The sequence below is a fragment of the Brachyistius frenatus genome, unplaced genomic scaffold (assembly GCF_029030835.1).
Source record: "Brachyistius frenatus isolate BFR_SWC_R1_liver_20210118 unplaced genomic scaffold, ASM2903083v1 Contig_157, whole genome shotgun sequence".
NCBI classification, from domain to species: Eukaryota; Metazoa; Chordata; class Actinopteri; family Embiotocidae; genus Brachyistius; species Brachyistius frenatus.
Window position 1 is genome coordinate 791,957 of NW_027210756.1, and position 19,512 is coordinate 811,468.

General features: G+C 39.1%; 1 protein-coding gene across 5 annotated transcripts in view; it reads right to left on the bottom strand.

The window, feature by feature from the left end:
* Positions 1–288: 288 nt before the first annotated feature.
* ltbp3 (latent transforming growth factor beta binding protein 3) overlaps positions 289–19,512 on the bottom strand; it is a 35,107-nt gene continuing 15,883 nt past the window's right edge. For 2 of the 5 annotated variants that reach the window (XM_069716439.1, XM_069716435.1), the window contains 25 exons: positions 17,261–17,347; positions 16,940–17,056; positions 16,663–16,818; positions 15,274–15,381; positions 15,162–15,175; positions 15,004–15,073; positions 14,664–14,741; positions 12,578–12,706; positions 11,299–11,430; positions 11,081–11,209; positions 10,803–10,922; positions 9,978–10,100; positions 9,720–9,842; positions 9,397–9,516; positions 8,913–9,041; positions 8,428–8,598; positions 8,239–8,319; positions 7,826–7,954; positions 7,555–7,692; positions 7,336–7,476; positions 4,597–4,725; positions 2,729–2,890; positions 2,557–2,646; positions 2,306–2,434; positions 289–1,455 (listed from right to left, as the gene is read on the bottom strand). In XM_069716439.1, the coding sequence (XP_069572540.1) occupies positions 1,304–1,455; positions 2,306–2,434; positions 2,557–2,646; positions 2,729–2,890; positions 4,597–4,725; positions 7,336–7,476; positions 7,555–7,692; positions 7,826–7,954; positions 8,239–8,319; positions 8,428–8,598; positions 8,913–9,041; positions 9,397–9,516; positions 9,720–9,842; positions 9,978–10,100; positions 10,803–10,922; positions 11,081–11,209; positions 11,299–11,430; positions 12,578–12,706; positions 14,664–14,741; positions 15,004–15,073; positions 15,162–15,175; positions 15,274–15,381; positions 16,663–16,818; positions 16,940–17,056; positions 17,261–17,347 (2,957 nt within the window). In that variant the 3' untranslated portion in view covers positions 289–1,303. The remainder of the gene's footprint in view (positions 1,456–2,305; positions 2,435–2,556; positions 2,647–2,728; positions 2,891–4,596; positions 4,726–7,335; positions 7,477–7,554; positions 7,693–7,825; positions 7,955–8,238; positions 8,320–8,427; positions 8,599–8,912; positions 9,042–9,396; positions 9,517–9,719; positions 9,843–9,977; positions 10,101–10,802; positions 10,923–11,080; positions 11,210–11,298; positions 11,431–12,577; positions 12,707–14,663; positions 14,742–15,003; positions 15,074–15,161; positions 15,176–15,273; positions 15,382–16,662; positions 16,819–16,939; positions 17,057–17,260; positions 17,348–19,512) is intronic. The other 3 variants (XM_069716436.1, XM_069716437.1, XM_069716438.1) reach the window with 3 other exon arrangements.

The following is a 19,512-nucleotide window of genomic DNA, read 5'->3' on the forward strand; positions in this document are numbered from 1 at the left end:
AGTTTATGAAAGTTACAGAGTTGTACATTAGGAAAATATCTTCTTAGTAAACCTAATGGAAGACCTATCGAGAACTTGCCATGTGCTGCTGGGTTTATTTGCTTTCTAGGCGTGCTTGAGAGGCACCACTGAATCATCCACAGTACAGTGTAGCATACTTCTTAACCGGACTGTATGAGAACTCTGTGCCTCACTGTTTGAAATTAAGATATAAGGCATTGCTGTTTTCTCTGTTTTACATGCCTTCATGTGTGAACAAAACTCAATTAACACAAAAGAACAAATTGATGACTGGTTGACATTTCCTTTTTTAATTGAATTTGTTCTTGCCGCAACAGCGTCTTTGGTTTCTAAATACTTTGATGCTGCAATTATGAAAATACATGTTCAACTGTCTTGGTTTTTCAAAATAAGCTACATTTAGCATCCTTGCGAAGTGCATTTTTTTAATCATGCTTAAGTCAACTTTGGTGAACATGTTAAATTATACAAAAACCTCCGGTTTCTCATATTTTACATGAACAAATAAACAGGGGGGAGGACCAGGACCATTCGTCTGAACAAACTGTACAATAAAAAAAAAAAAAAAAAATCAACAATATCTGGTTGAAATATACAAATCAGATTATTTAGAATTAAACATGAAAGAATGTGGATTTTAATGGGAATGTGTAGGGGGATAGTATGTCATGTTTAAGTTCTCATAACATTTCTTTAAGTATACAAATATGACATGGGCTGAAGACAACATTAATACCATAGAAATCCATCCATAGAAACCTTACTTAGTAGTATAATGGGCAGCTTGAGATCAGAGATTCACACAAGATCAATGCCAACAAGAAAAATATCACAAAAATGCACAATTTAAACTTAAACTACAAAAACAGTTTTAAAAAAACAATAATTACACAAAATGTTTAACAAATAAACAAACGTATTCCTCGTCTGTACTGATTACTTTCTTAAAATGCGAAATGGCGAATGAAAGAGGAGCTGACAACGATATGTTTTGTATATGACATGTGAGCCATTGCTATGATGTGGCTTCTGATGAAAACACATTTTTCAGTTTACTGCGTACACACAGTCCCAAGTTTGTCCTATGAGAGGGAAGTGTACATACAGCGTGTGCTGGCTGGCTGTGTGTGTGTGTGTGTGTGTGTGTGTGTGTGTGTGTGTGTGTGTGTGTGTGTGTGTGTGTGTGTGTGTGTGTGTGTGTGTGTGTGTGTGTGTGTGTGTGTGTGTGCGTCTGCATAGATAGCGGTAAACAGGGTGGCACACAGAGTGACACAAACAGAGGTTACCGGGTTCTGCGGCGGACGCATACGTTTGGCCTGCGTGTGGCCATGAAGCCGTGTTTGCAGAAGCACTTGTATGAGCCAGAAGTGTTCACACAGCGAGCGTTCTTGCATGGAATCACACGAGCTCCTGGTTCTGCACACTCGTCAATGTCTGGAGCAAATAAACACAAGCAAGAATGAGTGTACAAAAAGATAGATAGATAGATAGATGGATGGATGCATGGATGCATGGATGGATGGATGGATGGATGGATGGATGGATGGATGGATGGATGGATGGATGGATGGATGGATGGATGGATGGATGGATGGATGGATAGGTAGGTAGGTAGGTAGGTAGGTAGGTAGGTAGGTAGGTAGGATAGGTAGGTAGGTAGGTAGGTAGTAGGTAGTAGGTAGGTAGGTAGGTAGGTAGGTAGGTAGATAGATAGGTAGATAGATAGATAGATAGATAGATAGATAGATAGATAGATAGATAGATAGATAGATAGATAGATAGATAGATAGATAGATAGATAGATAGATAGATAGATAGATAGATAGATAGATAGATAGATAGATAGATAGATAGATAGATAGATAGTCACTTTGTTAACCCCACAAGGGGGGATTTAAAAAAAAAAAAAAAAAAAAAATTCCGCTACAGCACCATTTATACAGGGTAAAGCAATAAAAATAACAGTTAAAAATATTGAATATAAAAATTTAAAAAAGTCACAATATTTACAATAAAAATAGAATAATATTACATTAAACTAACTAAACAATAGTGCAAAGATTTAAACAAACAAACAACAGTGCAACGGTGTTATTGTTGTGAGATTGGTTTGGCCGAGGTGATTTATTGTATAGTCTAAAGCAGTAAAACAGAAAATGAAACAGCATTCAACAGCAGAAAATGTACATGAATGTTCCTTTATTGGCTACTATATTTTCCTTAAAAAGTAAAAAGTATTTTTATGAATAAAAAGAAGTATATTTGTAAATGTAGTAGTACAAACCTATACAGCGGGTGCGGGAGTGGTCTAGCCTAAAGCCTGTGTTACATTCACACATGGTGCCCAGGTAGGAACGGACACAGCGGCCATTTGCACAGCTGCATTCGTCTGAATCCTCTTCTGAACTGTCACCTTTTTATGAACAAACAGGCAGAAGAAAAGTGAAAATGTGTCACAGAAAGAGAAAAGTAAATAAAGCTTTATTGAGGAAGAATAAATGGCATGATTGTATAAAGTTGGATGTATGATTTTACCGGGGTTGTAGTTGGCGAAAGCTGCCAGGAAATCATGCTCCCCATCAGACTCAGTCTCAAGATGCATCTCACACAGACGACTGAACATCTCTGAACACAAACAATTAACTTCTTCTTAGTACAAGTTCGGCAGTCAAATCCGAGAGGCCATTTGGTTCTTTAGTTGGCTCACCTGAGTTTCTGGGCGGACAGGTGTTACACTCAGGCCCCCAGCCGCGTCCATAGTGACAGCAGCACTCTGAGTAGGTCACCACCATGCCGTTCCTGGGCTCGCTGCAGATCAAGCCCTCATCAACCTGCAGGAAACACACATCCTTGTGGGCTGCAGTGCGATCTAAGTTAGAAAAAAAGATGAAAAACACATGAAATTTCACTGTTAAATTCTCAGGTGTACATAAGTGACAGAGTTTTGCAACCAACTGGAAGAATTAAAATGAGTAACTTTAAGAACCATTTCAGGTGTGTTCAGCATGTGACATAAACAAAGGATGCAATTTTGAATAATGAAGCCTTAAAATATATACAGTTTACATCAGTTCACATTGTTGGTGACATTCAGCATCAGCTAATTGATGATGGATGTTGGTCATGTGGTCAAATTTCAATAAATGGCACATTTAAAAGTTAGGAAACCATTTAAATATGCTTCAGTGAAACATAAATCTGACTTAAATAGCAAATAACTGCAAAAATATGTACTCATTAACATCTGTACATGCTTGTAAAGGTTGAGGGTAATAGAGGTCAGGAGTCTGTCCAAGTATCTATCAGCCATAGTGCAAAAATGTGTCCATGTAATACAGTGGGGAGCTTTATAGCTTACAGTGGCCGTGATACTTTTCCAGCTTGCTATGACATTAAGTAAATTCCCTCTGTAAGTTATAGATACACCAAAAGAAAAGGCCTGAATAAAGCAACTATACTGTTTCTACAGTATGAAGATCTGGTCAGAGACGCTAATATGCTTTAATAGATATGCTTTAATCATTTATTTACACTTAAAGCTATTAGAATCTACAGATAAATGTTTTGGTGATCAAACAAAAAATGTAAAAAAAATGAGCACCAGTTATACATTACTATGACACTTCAAGTCACAGCCATGTCCATAAGAATTATTAATATATACCCTATATCTGGCAACCTGATTACAATTATCAGTACACTTTTTAACATCTCTGCTTCCAGTGACAAATAAATAACTGTAATTAAATGTAGTGTAAGATGTTGATAAGATGATGCAAACTCAGAAACTGAAATATGGTCATAACTTTACAGGACATTTCTGAGCAGTATTATTGAAATCGGATTACCAATCTTTTGTAATAAACAACAGGCTCGCAGTGCTGTTTGGTTGACATGAAAGAATAATGGCTGCAGTTTAGTTTCATTAGGCAAACAGCTTATTGTTATAGCTCAGTTGCTTGTGGGGACGGTATGTTGCCACGTCTTTTACGACCGTGAAGATGGAGTATAATATTGTTTAATGTAATTTTGCCATACTAATACAGTTCTGTAGTGTCAATTAAAAATATTAAAGCACCCATATTCCTAACATTCATTACTGTGTATAAATGGAAGTCCAAGGGCACTGAAAACGTTTAATTACTGTGAATCATATATATATATTACATACAGAAATATAATTAGAGAGCTCAATCTTCTATTACAAAAAAAAAAATCACAATATATAACACAAACAAAAGTGACACAAATTGTTTTTGGAAAAATAAACATGCTAAATGTAATCACTTATTTTCACACTGAACATACTGATATTGTTTTGTGTGCATAAATGCGTGCATGCAATATCTTTTTTCATAACTACTGGAGGTGATGTGTGTTTGAGAAAAGGAAACTGTCTCTATAAAGTGGGCAAAAGGGGAAATGTTACACCGTGAAGCCAGTACAGGCCAGATGGGACACAAACTGGGAGGAATTACAAAAGAGCACCATGAGTGGCAGAGGTCGAGGTAAGCCAAAACTCATTTTGAGCGGTCAGACTCAGGTGAGCCGACGCTGATTTTGTTTTTTACCCACCGTCATAGACGCACTGTTTCAGCGCTGCACTGAAGGTGAGGGGAGGGTCGCAAAAACAGTGAAAGGAGCCGGGCGTGTTCTCACACCTCCCATTCTTACAGTACGAGGGGTCCTGGCACTCATTCACATCTGCAAAGGGCACCACAGACACTGGTTACAGTTTGAACATCTGCTTGGGGCCAGCTCTTCGTCTGTAGGCGGTGGACACAATAACAACAACAACAACAACAAAACTTGTGCTACATCATGAAATCGAGTACAATTCAGTCCTGCAATAAATGTTCCACTTGACAGGTTTACTGTAAGATGTCCAGTTTTTCCTGAGACTGTGTGGAAAACACGTTTGTTCCACTCTGTACAGCACGAGTTTAATAAACATACTTGTGACACAGTCCCATTAAAACTAAACCGCTTTAGGTGTAGCATTTATTGCAGTGATATTGTACTGGCTTTATATAATAATAATGTACAGTGGGTAATGTTATTGTGTCCACCCCCTTGTATGTCCCGTTTGCTTTCTGTTGAGCTTTCTACGTGTTGCATGCTTATGATAAATTTAGTCATGCAGGCTGCTGCAGCTGGTCTCTGGTATAAATGCAACCACACTAATATCTGCTAGATTAAAATAGGAAGCTTGGTTCTTGCAGCACTTTGCAAGGATCCTATATGTAGGCCAGTGTGTACTGTTATGTGGAAGAAGTTTCTATTTATTACTTTAATAAAAAACCAATATGGTGTCTCTACACTGAAACCTGCAGGATTGAGGGTCTGCGAACTATTCATATGTCAAGCTCAAAACAGACATCTATCTGGTTTTCCAACTCTTTTATAGATCCAACTGTTCTAATTCGAAGATATTACAAGACAAGCCTCACATTCAACCTGTTCCTAAAACTTACCATACTTAAAAAATTATTAAACCAAATTACAACAATGTGTTTCCTAAGTTCTTTCAGTTTAAAACAACTTTTAACACACGATTTCTGACTTCAGTTTAAATACAGAGGACTTTGTGATGGACACAGTTATCTATGATTTAACAAAGGCTAAATACATTCTAAAATTAATGGATTCATGATGAAATCATGCATAGAAGTTGTATTTAAGCTCAACAGTATCCATCCATCCTTAATTAATTTATTAATGCCATGACTGTACTGAGCCAACCATACTTCACATTCCCCAAAACCCAGGTGATGTTATTCAAGACGTCTTCCCTGTTTGCATCTCTTCCATGTCAATCATTACTAAGTAAGGAAGGCTTGATATGGAGGTGCTTTCCATTGTGATTGCTTGAGTTTCTACCCAAAGCTATGGAGGCTCAAATACATTGTAGAAGGTTTTATCAGCACTTAAGATTTGAGTCACCACATCCAGCTACAACATCTGCTTTGCTACAGCCAAGGTAGAATACCAGAGGTCAGTGTCAAGATTCTGAATAAGATCATAAGTTACTTGAAATTTTCCAATTTGAACTGCTGTTTTCCTGTCACCTGTACTGAAAGGTGTAATCCTCCCTTTTGTGGGACAAGATCACAGCTTTGCCACAATCAAACTACTCCTGTGCACATTAGAATTATGGCCTAAAAGAACAACATCATCTGCATATCTGCAACGGCACTTCAATGTCAACCAGACACTTTCCAGACCTCAGCTTGGTCATGTTCATAAATATGACAAACAAAAAGACATGGTGACAGGGACACACATGTTGATGTACAGAGCCAAACTTGAGTGTTTGACTGCATTTGCACACAGTAATTCTGACCAATAACTTCTGACAACATGTTTATTGAATAGCCACCACTGTCGCTTATTACTATTGCTTCAATAAATTTGCTCCTGGAAGTAATTCTGCTGCAGTCTAACCCTTCTTTAAGGGTGAAGTTCTCTGCCAGATGTTTTCACAAAAACCTGACTCGATGACTGGGTCAACCTGGCCGCTCTGGTATGTGATTAAACTCAAAATCAAGTTTTTTTCATCCTCATAACTAAAACATCAGCTTAATGTTTTATGAAACAGCTGCACAACAAATTGCAATGTGGTATGATGCTAACAAACATCCATCTTTGGAACATCCAGGGCTCATTTGTAGAAATACATGTAACCACTGACTGGAGTTACTTTGGGCTATCAAATATACAGCCATAACAAAGCCAGAACTACTATGTGGGGGGTATAAGTGTGATATGATAACACTTTTTTTTTAAATTTCAACCACTCTGCATGTTTACTACAGTAATGGCTGTAAATATGAGCAATGTGCTGTTTAAACAAACAATAATACAGTCTAAATGCAGAAAATGTAAATGGGTATATGTGTGGATATGTCATTTATATGTTAATTTTTCCAATCACTATCTGTAACTTTATTTAAAAGGCATCTTCTCAATTAGTTTACCTTGAAAAGAGCAAGCTTTTTTCAGGCTTTGTGTGGTGTAGCTCAGTTGATATAATAAAATATATTCCAATATCACTATCTACCCATCTCTGTATGTAAAAAAAATACACTGGGGACTTTTAAGGTCGTTCATAGTAATGAAACCTACAAAATGGATTGTGGATTTTTTTTTACCATATTTTTCAACTTGGTACAGAAATTGAATTTGTGTCACATATGTTGCGTCTAAAAAGAAAACCAACACAATTATTTCTCTGTTTTGCTTTTCCCAGTTTAAACTGCTGTTGCCCACCACTGCCTCTTTGTAGCCTTCCTACTGCAAAGGGTCTGCACTCACCAGCCTGCTCCTCAGGAGTCACACAGTTGTTCCGGTCGTTGGCCAGAATCCACGGCAGAGAGCAGATGCAGTAGTACGACCCCGGAGTATCCACACAGAGGCCGTTCTTACAGTTCGCTGGGTCCTCACACTCATTCACATCTGTACAACAAAAAGGTCGACGCTCAGACTGATTCCTCCAGAAGCTTCATTAATGCTGGGAGAAGACAGTTTGCTCACCTGCTACTGTTGCCATCACACACTTTTTCTTGTTGGAGTCTGGGGTCCAGTGCCGGTTACAGTTGCAGTAAAATGACCCTTCGGTGTTGACGCACTGACCATTGGTGCACAGAGACTCGTCGTGGCATTCGTTTACATCTGAGGGAGAACGTGCAACCATTATATTAAACAACACAGATCTTTTACAAAGCATAAAAAAAGAGCTTTAACAGCTGTTTTTTGTGAAGAATTGCTTGAGTTGCCTTTTAATGGCGTGTATCTGAGCACTTACCAATGCACTCGAGAAGGTTGCTATCATAGTAGAAGCCTCGTTGACAGTAGCACTCGTAGCCTGGAAGTGTGTTCTCACAGCGACCCTTCTTGCAGATTTCATCAGCAAACAAAGAACACTCATCAATATCTGCAGACAAGGAAGGAGAGATCTCTTTTCAGTGATAGATTCACAGGTCGAAACACTTGCAGGGATGAATTATGGGAAGTGTTGTTCAACGTAATGAGAACAGCTTTTTCTCATGCAAACATTAGAAAATATCAACTTCTTCAGATAGGGATGATACTGTGTTTAATTCAATTGCTACTTGTTTTATAATCAAAGAATGGAGGTATTGGTGCAATATTGTGTCCATGTTTAACTCCTGGTGTGCACTATATAAATGTTGTGTTTAAAGTTACTCAATTATATACCGTGGTAGGCAGGCCGGTTGTACTGGAATCCCTCTTCATAGTAGAGACCATGTCCATTTGGACAAAGGAAGTGGAACTCGGCTGGGTTGGAGGAGAAGATATTAATTAACAGTACGTGTACAGATACAGAATATGACATAATGTTTTCTATATTCTGGACATAAATAGGAAGTAATGATGCAAATGTACCTGATTGGGAGACAGGGCAGGGGTAGATCTCACAGTGATCTCCCCATCCCACCCCAATGGAGCAGCAGCACTCCTGCTTAGTGACGTTGGTGGCCAGGACGCTGTCGCAGAACACGGTGTCATCGAGGTTCAGATAGCACTCCTTCTTCTCATCCATTATCATTTGAACTGCTGCAGGAGACAGAGTGGTAAATAAAGGAGACAGAGGTTTTAGTGTGAATATCCAATGACTTCACTGGACTTTAAATAGACTTGAGCTTACTGGCCTTTCTTTAAAGTTTGTGCTTTGGTTCACACAGATATTGTCTATAGTGAAATTGTGTCTTGTGATTAAAATTGTTTGAATTTCAGGCCTTTAGATTGGGTTTGGACTTGAACTGAAAAGTTTTGGGTCTGCGGCAGGCAAAGATTAAATGTTCAGCATGTTAAAACCCTGGGATGAATGTGGGTCTACAGTGAAGCAAAAGGAATCAGAGCAGGCTTACCCTCACAGCTGTGTTTGTCCTCTGAGAGGACATAACCGTGATTGCAGCCACACACATATGATCCGGGTCTGTTCTCACAAGAGCCGTAGGGCTGGCAGAGACTTCTGTCTGCGGCACACTCATCTATGTCTGAAAGGGAAAACACATTGGCTGCTCTCAGTTGTTGTTACAATCCAAACCCCATCTGAGTTGTAAATAAGAAAACATTTGGTTATTGTTGTGTTTTTTTCAGACATTTAGCCTGAATTTAGTTAAATTCTTGAAATATTTCACCAAAAAAGGTCTTCTATAATTCATTGCAACATTTTGACAAAAATAAAAACACTGTTTATCTGTATTATTACAGATAAAATAATAAAAAATGAACTAAATATGTTGAAGATAAAGATTCTATAAAAAAAAAAAAAAACATTAATACATTTATTTATAAATTAATAAATATGAGGAAAATCTACCACACACGAGTTATTTTGAAGAGACTGACCTTGGCATCCCCTGCCTCCGACCACTGTGTAGCCCTTCTGGCACTCGCAGTGGAATGAGCCCATGCTGTTGATACAGCGGCCTCTCTGACAGCTTGACGGCCTCTCACACTCATTGATATCTGAAGGGAAGGAAATAAAAACAATGTTAGGATATGTAGCTCTGCACCTTCCCCGAAGTTGTGAAGACTTTGTTTGGACAGTCCAGTGTTGATGGACTATCCAGTGACTTTAATATAATCCTAACACTTTCTGGTGATAGACAATTGACGATCTGTTCTATGTAAACATTAAATAAACACACAAATTCTTGAATAATTCATGCCTTCACAGTGGCTTCCCTCCTGTGTGCGCTGGTATCCTGGGTAGCACTGGCACTTGAAGGAGCCATCTGTATTGATGCAGCGGCCGTAAGCACATAGCCGAACGTCCTCGCACTCATCAATGTCTGTTTGGGAGAAATAAAAAAATACGGGGGTTCAAATCTGCAAAACACACCTTCCTCATTGCATTACGGGTGCATAAAACAGCCAGTAAATTATTCCATGTAGTGTCATGTAAAGGTTTGGTGGGTATGACTTACCACTGCAACCTTTGCTGTCTGCAGATGGGAGGAAGCCCTCGTTGCACAGGCAGCGGTAAGTACCAGGGAGGTTCTCACAGCGGCCGTTCGGACAGATGCCGGGTTTCTGACACTCATTAATATCTGGAGAAACATGTAGGACAGATTAACGGTGCATTGACACATTTGTTTCCTATGTGGACTCTTGCCCAGTTCAACTACGTATTGTTAACTTGTTTTGGATGGCTGGTTTTTTTTTTTCAAGAAACATTTTTTATCATCACTACAGGGCAAATTCACAATACTGAAGTAATATCCATGGTATTTTCCATAGATTAACTCCTACTAATATATTGTACATTATTTCAGTGCTGCTACCTTATATCCTAACCCAAGCAGGTTTACTTTTTTTTTTACATTTTATTTTTGATTTTTTGATTTTATACACTTTATTAATCCCCGAGGGGAAATTTCTTCACTACAGCAGGGGGGCTCTCAGGGGGGAGATGCTGCAGCAGGCTACCACTAGCGCGGCGCCAGGTAACCTGACCTGAGGTGCATGTTTTTGGATGATGGGAGGAAGCCAGAGAACCCGGAGAGAACCCACGCAAGCACAGGGAGAACATGCAAACTCCGCACAGAAAGGCCCAGGACCGGATTCGAACCCGGAACCTTTTTTGCTGTGAGGTGACAGTGCTAACCACTGCACCACCGTGCCGACCAATTTTTATTTTTTATTTTAGCATAATAATAATTGGATAATGCCCACAGAAACACAGAACCAGAAAAAAAGAGATTTTAAATAGTTAATAAGTGATGAATCTTGTATAACAGGGTTGCACTGACCGTAGCAGGTGCCAGCGTGGGCCTCGTGACCAGGCAAGCAAGGAACACACTCATAGGAGCCCAGCGTGTTCTCACACTGCTCATTGGGACAAGTGTTGGGATTCAAACACTCGTTTATGTCTGGAATAAATGTGTTTTACATGGTTTTTAAATGTTAATATTTGCACATATATTCACAAACACATAAAACACACATTATATCAACACACACATAATACGTGTTGTGTCAGGGAAAAGCCTGTGCACTAATGTACTGTCAATAATCAGTGTCTTTGTACCTTCACAGGCTGGATGACGGTGTGACTTGCTCCTAAAGCCGCTGTGACATTCACATTTATAAGAACCGGGCAGGTTCACACACTGGCCTCCGACACCACAGATGTCTTGCTTGGCGCATTCATTCACATCTGTAAAACAAAAAGGTTAGAGCCAATACAGGATCAGATAGCCCGTAGTAAAGACAATATAAACATGGCAATCACTCAATCAAACTTACCAATGCATTTAAGTCTCCCATGCTGCACCATGTGCTTGTATCCCTGGCGACAGAGGCATTTGTACCCTCCCTCTGTGTTGATGCAAAGACCTCTGCCGTGGCCACATGGCTCAGACTCACATTCGTTATCATCTGGACAACAAGAGTGAGTGAGTGTGAAAAATACTGTGACTACAAACAGTTGAATATTGTACAGACAACAGAGGGTCTTATAGCTCAGAGAACAAAGTGGTCAGATTCCAGGAATTATTTTTCAAGACCTACCCTAACCTTATTTCTTTAGTGGTGATAACTGTATCTGCCATGTGTAAAATCTACTGTCTTTTACTTAATATCAAATTCATTCACATGCATGATAAAAATACTACACTTTTCTAATATTATAAGTAAATTAATTTCACTCTCAAAATTCTGTACACACCTAAACAGAAATATAAGTGCATTTAAAAACATAATTTAGTCTCAGACTTGTTGGGATTCAGCATTTTCAACCAGCTTGACTGACAAAAGACACAAAAAGTTGGGATAAATTTGCCTCTGCTGCCTTAAATTTTGACCATTCTTAGTTTGAATCTGTGCGCAAACACTTCTTTTGAAAGCTTAAAAAAGATTTAACTTGCACCAATTGAAGTCTGCTCAATTGCATAAGCCAAAAAAATGACTATGATTATTATACTTAATGCCTTGACTATCTGAACAGGTGCAATTATCTTTGAATACTGTTATGTGAATGGGTCTTTACAGTCAAGACATAAACAGCATAATGAGAATCAGTTTGGACCCAGACAATATTAATAAATATACAAAAACCTGTTATTTTCTGAGGAGATGGAAACATTATTTTCAGTTATCTTTAATGTTATATACGTATTTTTTAATTCAGAAAACAGTGCGAGTGATTAGATCTAAGAGCCAAAGTTTATATTTTAATGCTCATCTTTAAAGCAGCATCCATTTATTAGCCAGTAGACAGGATCAGAGATCATACTAGTTGAAATTCATGGATGTATAAATTCTTTAGGACTTCTTTAATGTGAACTCTTAGTAACAGGTTTTTATTCACATATTTTCCAGTCAGTTCTATATGTAAGTATGAGGGGAAAAGTTTGCTTGAAACTAATATAAAAGATGATTTCCTGGAACCACCATGACTTTTTGGTTGTTTTTTTGCCAGTGGAAATTCATGCATAAGAAACTTCATGAGGAATTTTTCCTCAGTTTTCATCGCTGTCCCGTTGCTGCACCTCCTCTAACCGCTGTCTCTACCATTGTCTCTTACCCTCACAGATGTTCCTCTGCGGGTTGAGATGGTAGCCAGGGTGACAGTGACAGATGTGGCCATTCAGGCTGTTCTCACATTCTCCGTGACCACAAATGTTTCTGCTCAGCCTACATTCATCTGTCTCTGCTTCAAGGAGGGAACAAAGAAGGGGCCGACATCATATATAAACATGCATATATATGGATACATAGATGTATATCATCATTATTATTTAACATATGACACCGATCAGCCACAACATGAAAACCACCTGCTGAATATTGTGTAGGTCCCTACCACTGTGTTTCAAAATCAGCTCTGACCTCTCAAGTTATTGACTCCAAAAGTCCTCTGAAGGTGCCCTATAGTAGCAGGAATCAACACATTAGTAGCACAAGTTGAGAAGTTGTGATCCATGGATCAGATTTGTTTTACAAACACATCCCACAGATGCACGATCAGACTGTGGACTGGGGAATTTGGAACCAAATTCAGCACCTTAAACTCTTTGCCATGTTCCTCAATTCATTCCTGGACAAATTTTGCAGTGTGGCACAGTGCATTATTCTGCTGAAAGAGGCCACTGCGATCCAGAAATCCTGCTGCCATGAAGGGAGGTATGTGGTCTGCAACAATGTTTAGGAAGGTGGAAGTTGTCAAAGTAACATCCACATGAATGCCAGGATCCAAGGTTTCCCTGCAGGCTTGCCTTTTTCCCATAGTGCATCCTGCTGCCAGCTCTTCCACAGGTAAATGATGCACACATATCTGGCCATCTTCAGTACATCATGTAAAAGAAAACTTGATTCATCAGACAAGGCCAACTTCTTACATTGCTCCATGGTCCAGTACTAAAGCTCACGTTCCCACTGTAGGTGCTTTCAGGGAAGGACAATGGTCACCATGGGAACTCTGCCTGGTCTATAGCTACACAGCGCCGTACAAACCGTGGCCAGCCTTCACATGGGCAAATAAGCCTTGGCCGGCCATTACCCTGCCGCAGGTTTACTTGTAGTCTTTCTTTGTATCACTTCTGGTAGATCATAACGACTGCATACCCGGAACATCTCACCAGACCTACCGCCTCAGCGATGCTCTAACTGAGACCTTTAAACCATCACGATGTGGCCCTTGTCAAAGTCACTCAGATCCTTATGCTTGTCCATTTTTCCTGCTTCCAACACATTAAGTTTGATAACTGACTGTTCACTTGTTGCCTAATGTATCCTTTGACAGGGGTCATTGTAACAGGAAAATCAATGTTAGTCAGCGGTTTTAATGCCGTGGCTGATCGGTGTATATAAAACTGATAATGCTCATGCCATGCCTCAAGTCTTCTGTCTCCAGCCATGTTCACACTAGCTTTTAAAATACCTTTGACTTTTTCATATCAAAGCCAATGAGAGACATCAGTCAGAAAGACAGATTGAAGCTGCTTTGAAGAGGAGACTCTATTGAATATCTGAAGGAATAGTTTCTAAAAACATCATAAGACAGACCAGAATTCAAAAGAGAAAGAAGCAGAAGCAGAAAAGATTGCAGCAGCGGTTTCCAGAACTCCTGTGACTGTTTCCTGTTGGTGTTTATCAGCTATATCTTTGGGGATTTTTTTTTTTCTTTTCTCTTCATGGAAATGCAGTCTGTGTCACACAACTTGCTTTTAAATACCAACACCAAATGTCATTATAACAACACTTTGCTTCCATAAAACAGAAAGAGTGTGAACATAGCCTCCAGGCTGGTTCATGCCTCATGGCTGAATGCACATGACATGCGAGGTTCCCAATAGCATTGTGTAATAATTTATAAAAGCATCGAATGGTTTAAACTTACTGGACTCATTTATATTTATTTCTTGCACCATGTCTTAATGTTGACAATCTAAAATAACCTTTATGCATAAAAGCTATTCGCTCATCATGTCATCTGTGTGAAATGGACCCAAAGCTCCCCACAATATCCTCTCTTTCTGGGGAATGTGGAGAGCTAGATTTTCAAATTTTGAGGTGGATGAAACATAAACCAGCACTTAAAGATTTAACTCTTTATGGGGTTAATACAGAGCAGACTTTGAAGTCAATTTGAGTGTTTGTGTGAAACTCACGGAAGACTTTTGTCTGTGTTTCGAAGGGGTCATTGCCGGGGGTCATCCTGATGATTGTCGGAGGGGTGGGTTTAACAACTGTGGATCCAACAGAGGAGAAATGAAGTGGACAGACTTTAGGAGGAACATGTTGAACTTTAGTCCTGATAATTTTGTCTTCACTACATAAAGGGAACTTTTCTCTACACCATTCAGTTGTTGCAGTTAGCAGCATGGAAGAAACTTTCCCCTCACAGTGACAACTGAAGTACATTTAGTACCACTACATTGACACATTTTTACATGTTTTATCAGTGGGTTTATGTATGACTCTGACTGATGACACTCGAGGTGTGTTTACCTGGCACACGAGGGCTGCTGGTGCTGGTGGGAGCCTGCTGCACAGCGGTCGTCGTCTCTGGAGGCCTCTCCTGAGTGAAAGAGACACTCCGATTTCACAACAGCAAAAATAACCAGTTGTTATTACTGCATTAAAAACAGAAATAAATCAAGCCTTACCGTCCGCTGTGGTTCTGAAAGGAAAACAGATAGAGAGGAATTAAACTGTGATTTTAAATGTTTGATGCTTTAAAGAGATCCGGAGTGATGAGAAACGTATTGAAGGACTCACCTTCCTTGTCAGGCTTGTGGGGGAAGATGATGGGAGGGAAGGCCACAGTCTCTCTTATATTCTGGAGGAAGTAGCCTTTTCCAGCAGGGCAGATCTTACTGAAGGCCACTGAATACCAAAGAAGAGAAAACTTAATTTTTTTACTTTATTTCAGTTTGTTAGAATTTTGCAAAAATACATGCAACCAAATTTTGTCTTTTTTTCAGAATCACTGTTTTGATGTTTGCAAGTAGAAAAGATCCTGGAGTGTAAAACGACATAAACTGTATAAAACATGTACGAAAATACTCAGTTATAACTTGAAATAAAACCTATCTATATATCTAACATGTAATTAACCCTCCCGTTGTCCTTGGGTCAAAATGACCCGCAGCTGTGTTCAACCAAGTTCTATTTTATTTTCTCATTTGAGAAGCTGGAGTCACCAAATGTTTGTTATTTGTGCTTGAAAAACTCAAAACATTAACTAACTATAACAATTGTTGCTGATCATTTTCAAAATGACCCGCAGCTGTGTTCAACCAAGTTCTATTTTATTTTCATATTTTTGGGGATCATTGGTGACAAGGAGGCTGTGAGGGTTTCTTTAAAGAATGATCACCAATGATCCCAAAAAATATAAAAATATAGAAATAAAATAGAACTTGGTTGAACACAGCTGCGGGTCATTTTGACCCGAGGACAACGGGAGGGTTAAAGTTGATTTAGTAGCGACACCAAGTACAGAGTATATTGTGCGAAGGGTGGAAACTTAAAATGTATTTCGTTATAATCTGCTGATTATTTAATTGAGTAACCATTTCATTGTCATCATATAGTTTATTTATTTGTCTAACAGTTAAAAAAAAACAAAACTAATTTCAGTTCATCATATAGGTCGGAGTGAAGCAGTAAATCTTCTCATTTGAGAAGCTGGAGTCACCAAATGTTTGTTATTTGTGCTTGAAAAACTCAAAACATTAACTAACTATAACAATTGTTGCTGATCATTTTTATGTTAATTGACTTATATATTCATATTATATAGTAAATGTTTACTCTTAATCAAATACAGAATCATCACTGAACAGCAACAAGATGCAAAGCTCAGAAGTTAACATTTTCTAAGGATGTTTCCTGGTTAGTAGAGTATCAAACTCTTCACATGAACAATAACGCATTGAAGCTGCATAATGACCTGAAATGATCCCCGCAACATGTCAAAACAGAAGAAAAGTGTGTTCATTTAATATACAGAGGAAACCTGTGGTTAAATTTTTATCATAAGCTCTTTAAGAAATTGAAATGTGTTCACATGCATGACAGATTTCACCAGAACATAATGTCCTTTACAGGATGAACCAAAATGTGTTTTTTTATCGAGCATTTCCTTCATTGAAAATCACTCACCTGTGCCCACCTCAGGACATCTTTCACAGTTATGGCCCCAGGCTTTGCCCACCGTGCAGCAGCACATCTCCTGTGTGAGGTGGGTTGGCAGCGGGTGCTCGCAACCTCTGGCCTCAGACGCTATCAGGAAACACTGATCCTGCTCAGCTGGAGACTCTAACAGAGGAGACGACAGGGTTTCATCTGGTGATCAATCTTGACAAAACATTTGAATATATGGAATGAAAATTGAATGTCATTCAAGTAGAAACAAAACCAAGAGAGGCCTCTTACTCACCAACACATCGATTCCTCTCCATGACAAACCCGGACTTACAGGAACATTTGAAACTGCCCAGTGTGTTCAGACAGTCTCCGTTCTGACATACACCCTGCATGGAGCACTCGTTGATGTCTTCAGGACCAGAAGGAGAAGTGTAACAAATTAAAAGGTTATTTTGGTGATATCTATTCAGAAAGCAAGTGATGCAGCAGCTTTATCACAAGGGAACAGAAGTTGTATTAACTACATAAAAACTTAAAATAGTAGAAACATCTTACAAACTGAACTCTTAGCTCAACATTTTCTGTGTTATGAGCGACATGCTGACAGTGTTACCTTGGCAGTGAGTGCTGTTGAATCTTTTATACCCTTGTGGACAGGTAGACCCATAGTCTTCCACAATGGTCTGTTTGACTGAAGCATCTGTGGGAGGAGAAGACACAGCAAGGAAAAGGTCTGAGAAAAGCAGAGAGAAGGGCTGCAGGTGGATACAATATGAAATAAAACTGTAAAAGCCCTAACCAATAATTCCTTTAAAAAGTAGTTGTAGTTCTTCTAGTATGAACACCTAATATAGCATCGAACTTCAGCACCTGGAAGCATTTAGGCTGTAAAAAGTGAACAATTACCAGCACTAGCTTCAAAAACATTAAGAAATGTTGAAGATTTCTGATTTGTACTGTTCATTGGGACACAATGGGCGGCACAGTGTAGCAGTGGTAGCACTGACACCTCCCTGTGACTGCGTGGGTTTTATCCAGGGTTACTGGTGATTGTAAACCAGCCGTAAGTGTGAATGAGAGAGAAGACAGTTCTCTGTCTTTCTGTGTTGGCCTTGTGATGGACTGAGGACCTGTCCAGGTTGAACCCTGTCTTTTACCCAGTATCCACTGTGATAGGATCTATCATCTACGACAGGAGAAAAAGGGTATAGATTGTGACATGACTATACTTTTGCGTTTGATTTCATTTGATGCATAGTGAGGCCTGTAAGGAGTATATGGACATTTTGGGAAAAGCCCCTATTTGCTTTTTTTGGTGCGAGTTGCACGAGAAGAATGATACCTCATTCGTCTGTGCATTGAGCAAAAGATGAGAGGTGATATCCTGCTTCACATTAAAACTGGAAATTGTTGAATATACCTGGGCTTCTTCTGTCCCAATTAAAAAAAAAAAAAAAAAAACACACCCGCCACTGCCTATAAAACTTTAGTAATTGTATCTCCTTGGTTTAATCTGCATTAAAATAACAAGTTGTGATTTTTGGCAGGAAAGCGGATAAATATACTCCATGGTGACAAATTATCCCTTTGATGCGTGCATGAATATTAGTCTAAAAAGATAGAAAGCTTCACTACAGTCCAATTACAGAGGCAGCACTGCATTTTTTGGCACTAATAAAGTGTAAAAGCAGTTGCAGCTGCTGTAGCCAACTTTGACTTGTAGAATTTTGACATTGGCAATAAAGCTTATTTATTTACTGGTGGAGAGTTGGATGACATTACTCGTTAGTTAGCTTAGCTTTTAGTTAATACACTGGAAAGAGGGGAAACAACTAGTCTGGCTCGGCCTGACAGTGACAAATACCACATAATAGGACTTCTGCCAAACCTTTTATGTCTAATTTGTCTCATCCATAAAAATAAAGCCCACTGCGTTATGTGGAGTGTAATCACAGTGGATTTTTGTTTCCGTTGGACAAAGCTATCTCCCAGGTGTTTGTGCTAAGTTAACTTTAAGATAGCCTGCAGCTGTCTTCATACATAACAACCTGAATTCTTTGTCAAAAAGTGTCAAAAATCCCCAAATGTCAAACTACTCCTTTAATATTTGGCTTGATTTCGTGATCGAACAAACTACTATTTTCTTCTTTCTTTGTTTTTTCTTTTCTTTTCTATTGACGGTTTTTCTGAAGCCTTTGACGAAGCACAGCTTGTGAAAGAATAGAGTGAAAAAGGTCTTTTATGTGGTTTGAACTCATAAAATGCAACATTCCTCTTCTTATTCAGACCCTAAATGAGCCTTGAACCTGGCTGAAGACTGTGCTCCTTTCCATGAGAGAGTAAAAACATGTCAGGCAGTTAAATTACAGAGCTGCGGGAACACTGCACATTGTGAAAGCACAAAGAAAAGAGAGACAAGATCACGGCTTCACTTTGCCATTTTCATGAAAAAACAAAGAGGAGCTTAAAAAACGGACACGTATGTAACAAAACAGACAGCACTCCTGGCAAGAACCCCATTGTTTAAAGACTAAGCAGACGTACAGTATCAGGTTTTGTTAAAGACCGCATTGTCTGAGCCAGAGCTGAGAGACGGAATAATAGCGGAGTGGAAAAACGTGAGTAGCCAAGATTTTCTTGAAATTCAATCTTGTGCAGTATGATGACAGTCCTGCGCTGGGCAGGCCCATAGGAACATGCTTAAGTAGAGGGTTATTTTCCACATTCGCTCTCTCTGTCTCACTGTCTGTGTGTAATTGCCGTAATTTCTTCCGTTTTCTCCTTCCCAACATTTCACACACTCCCCACCCCACCTTACAACTAACTTTCATGTACACATTCAAACACTTTTTTTTTTTATAGAGG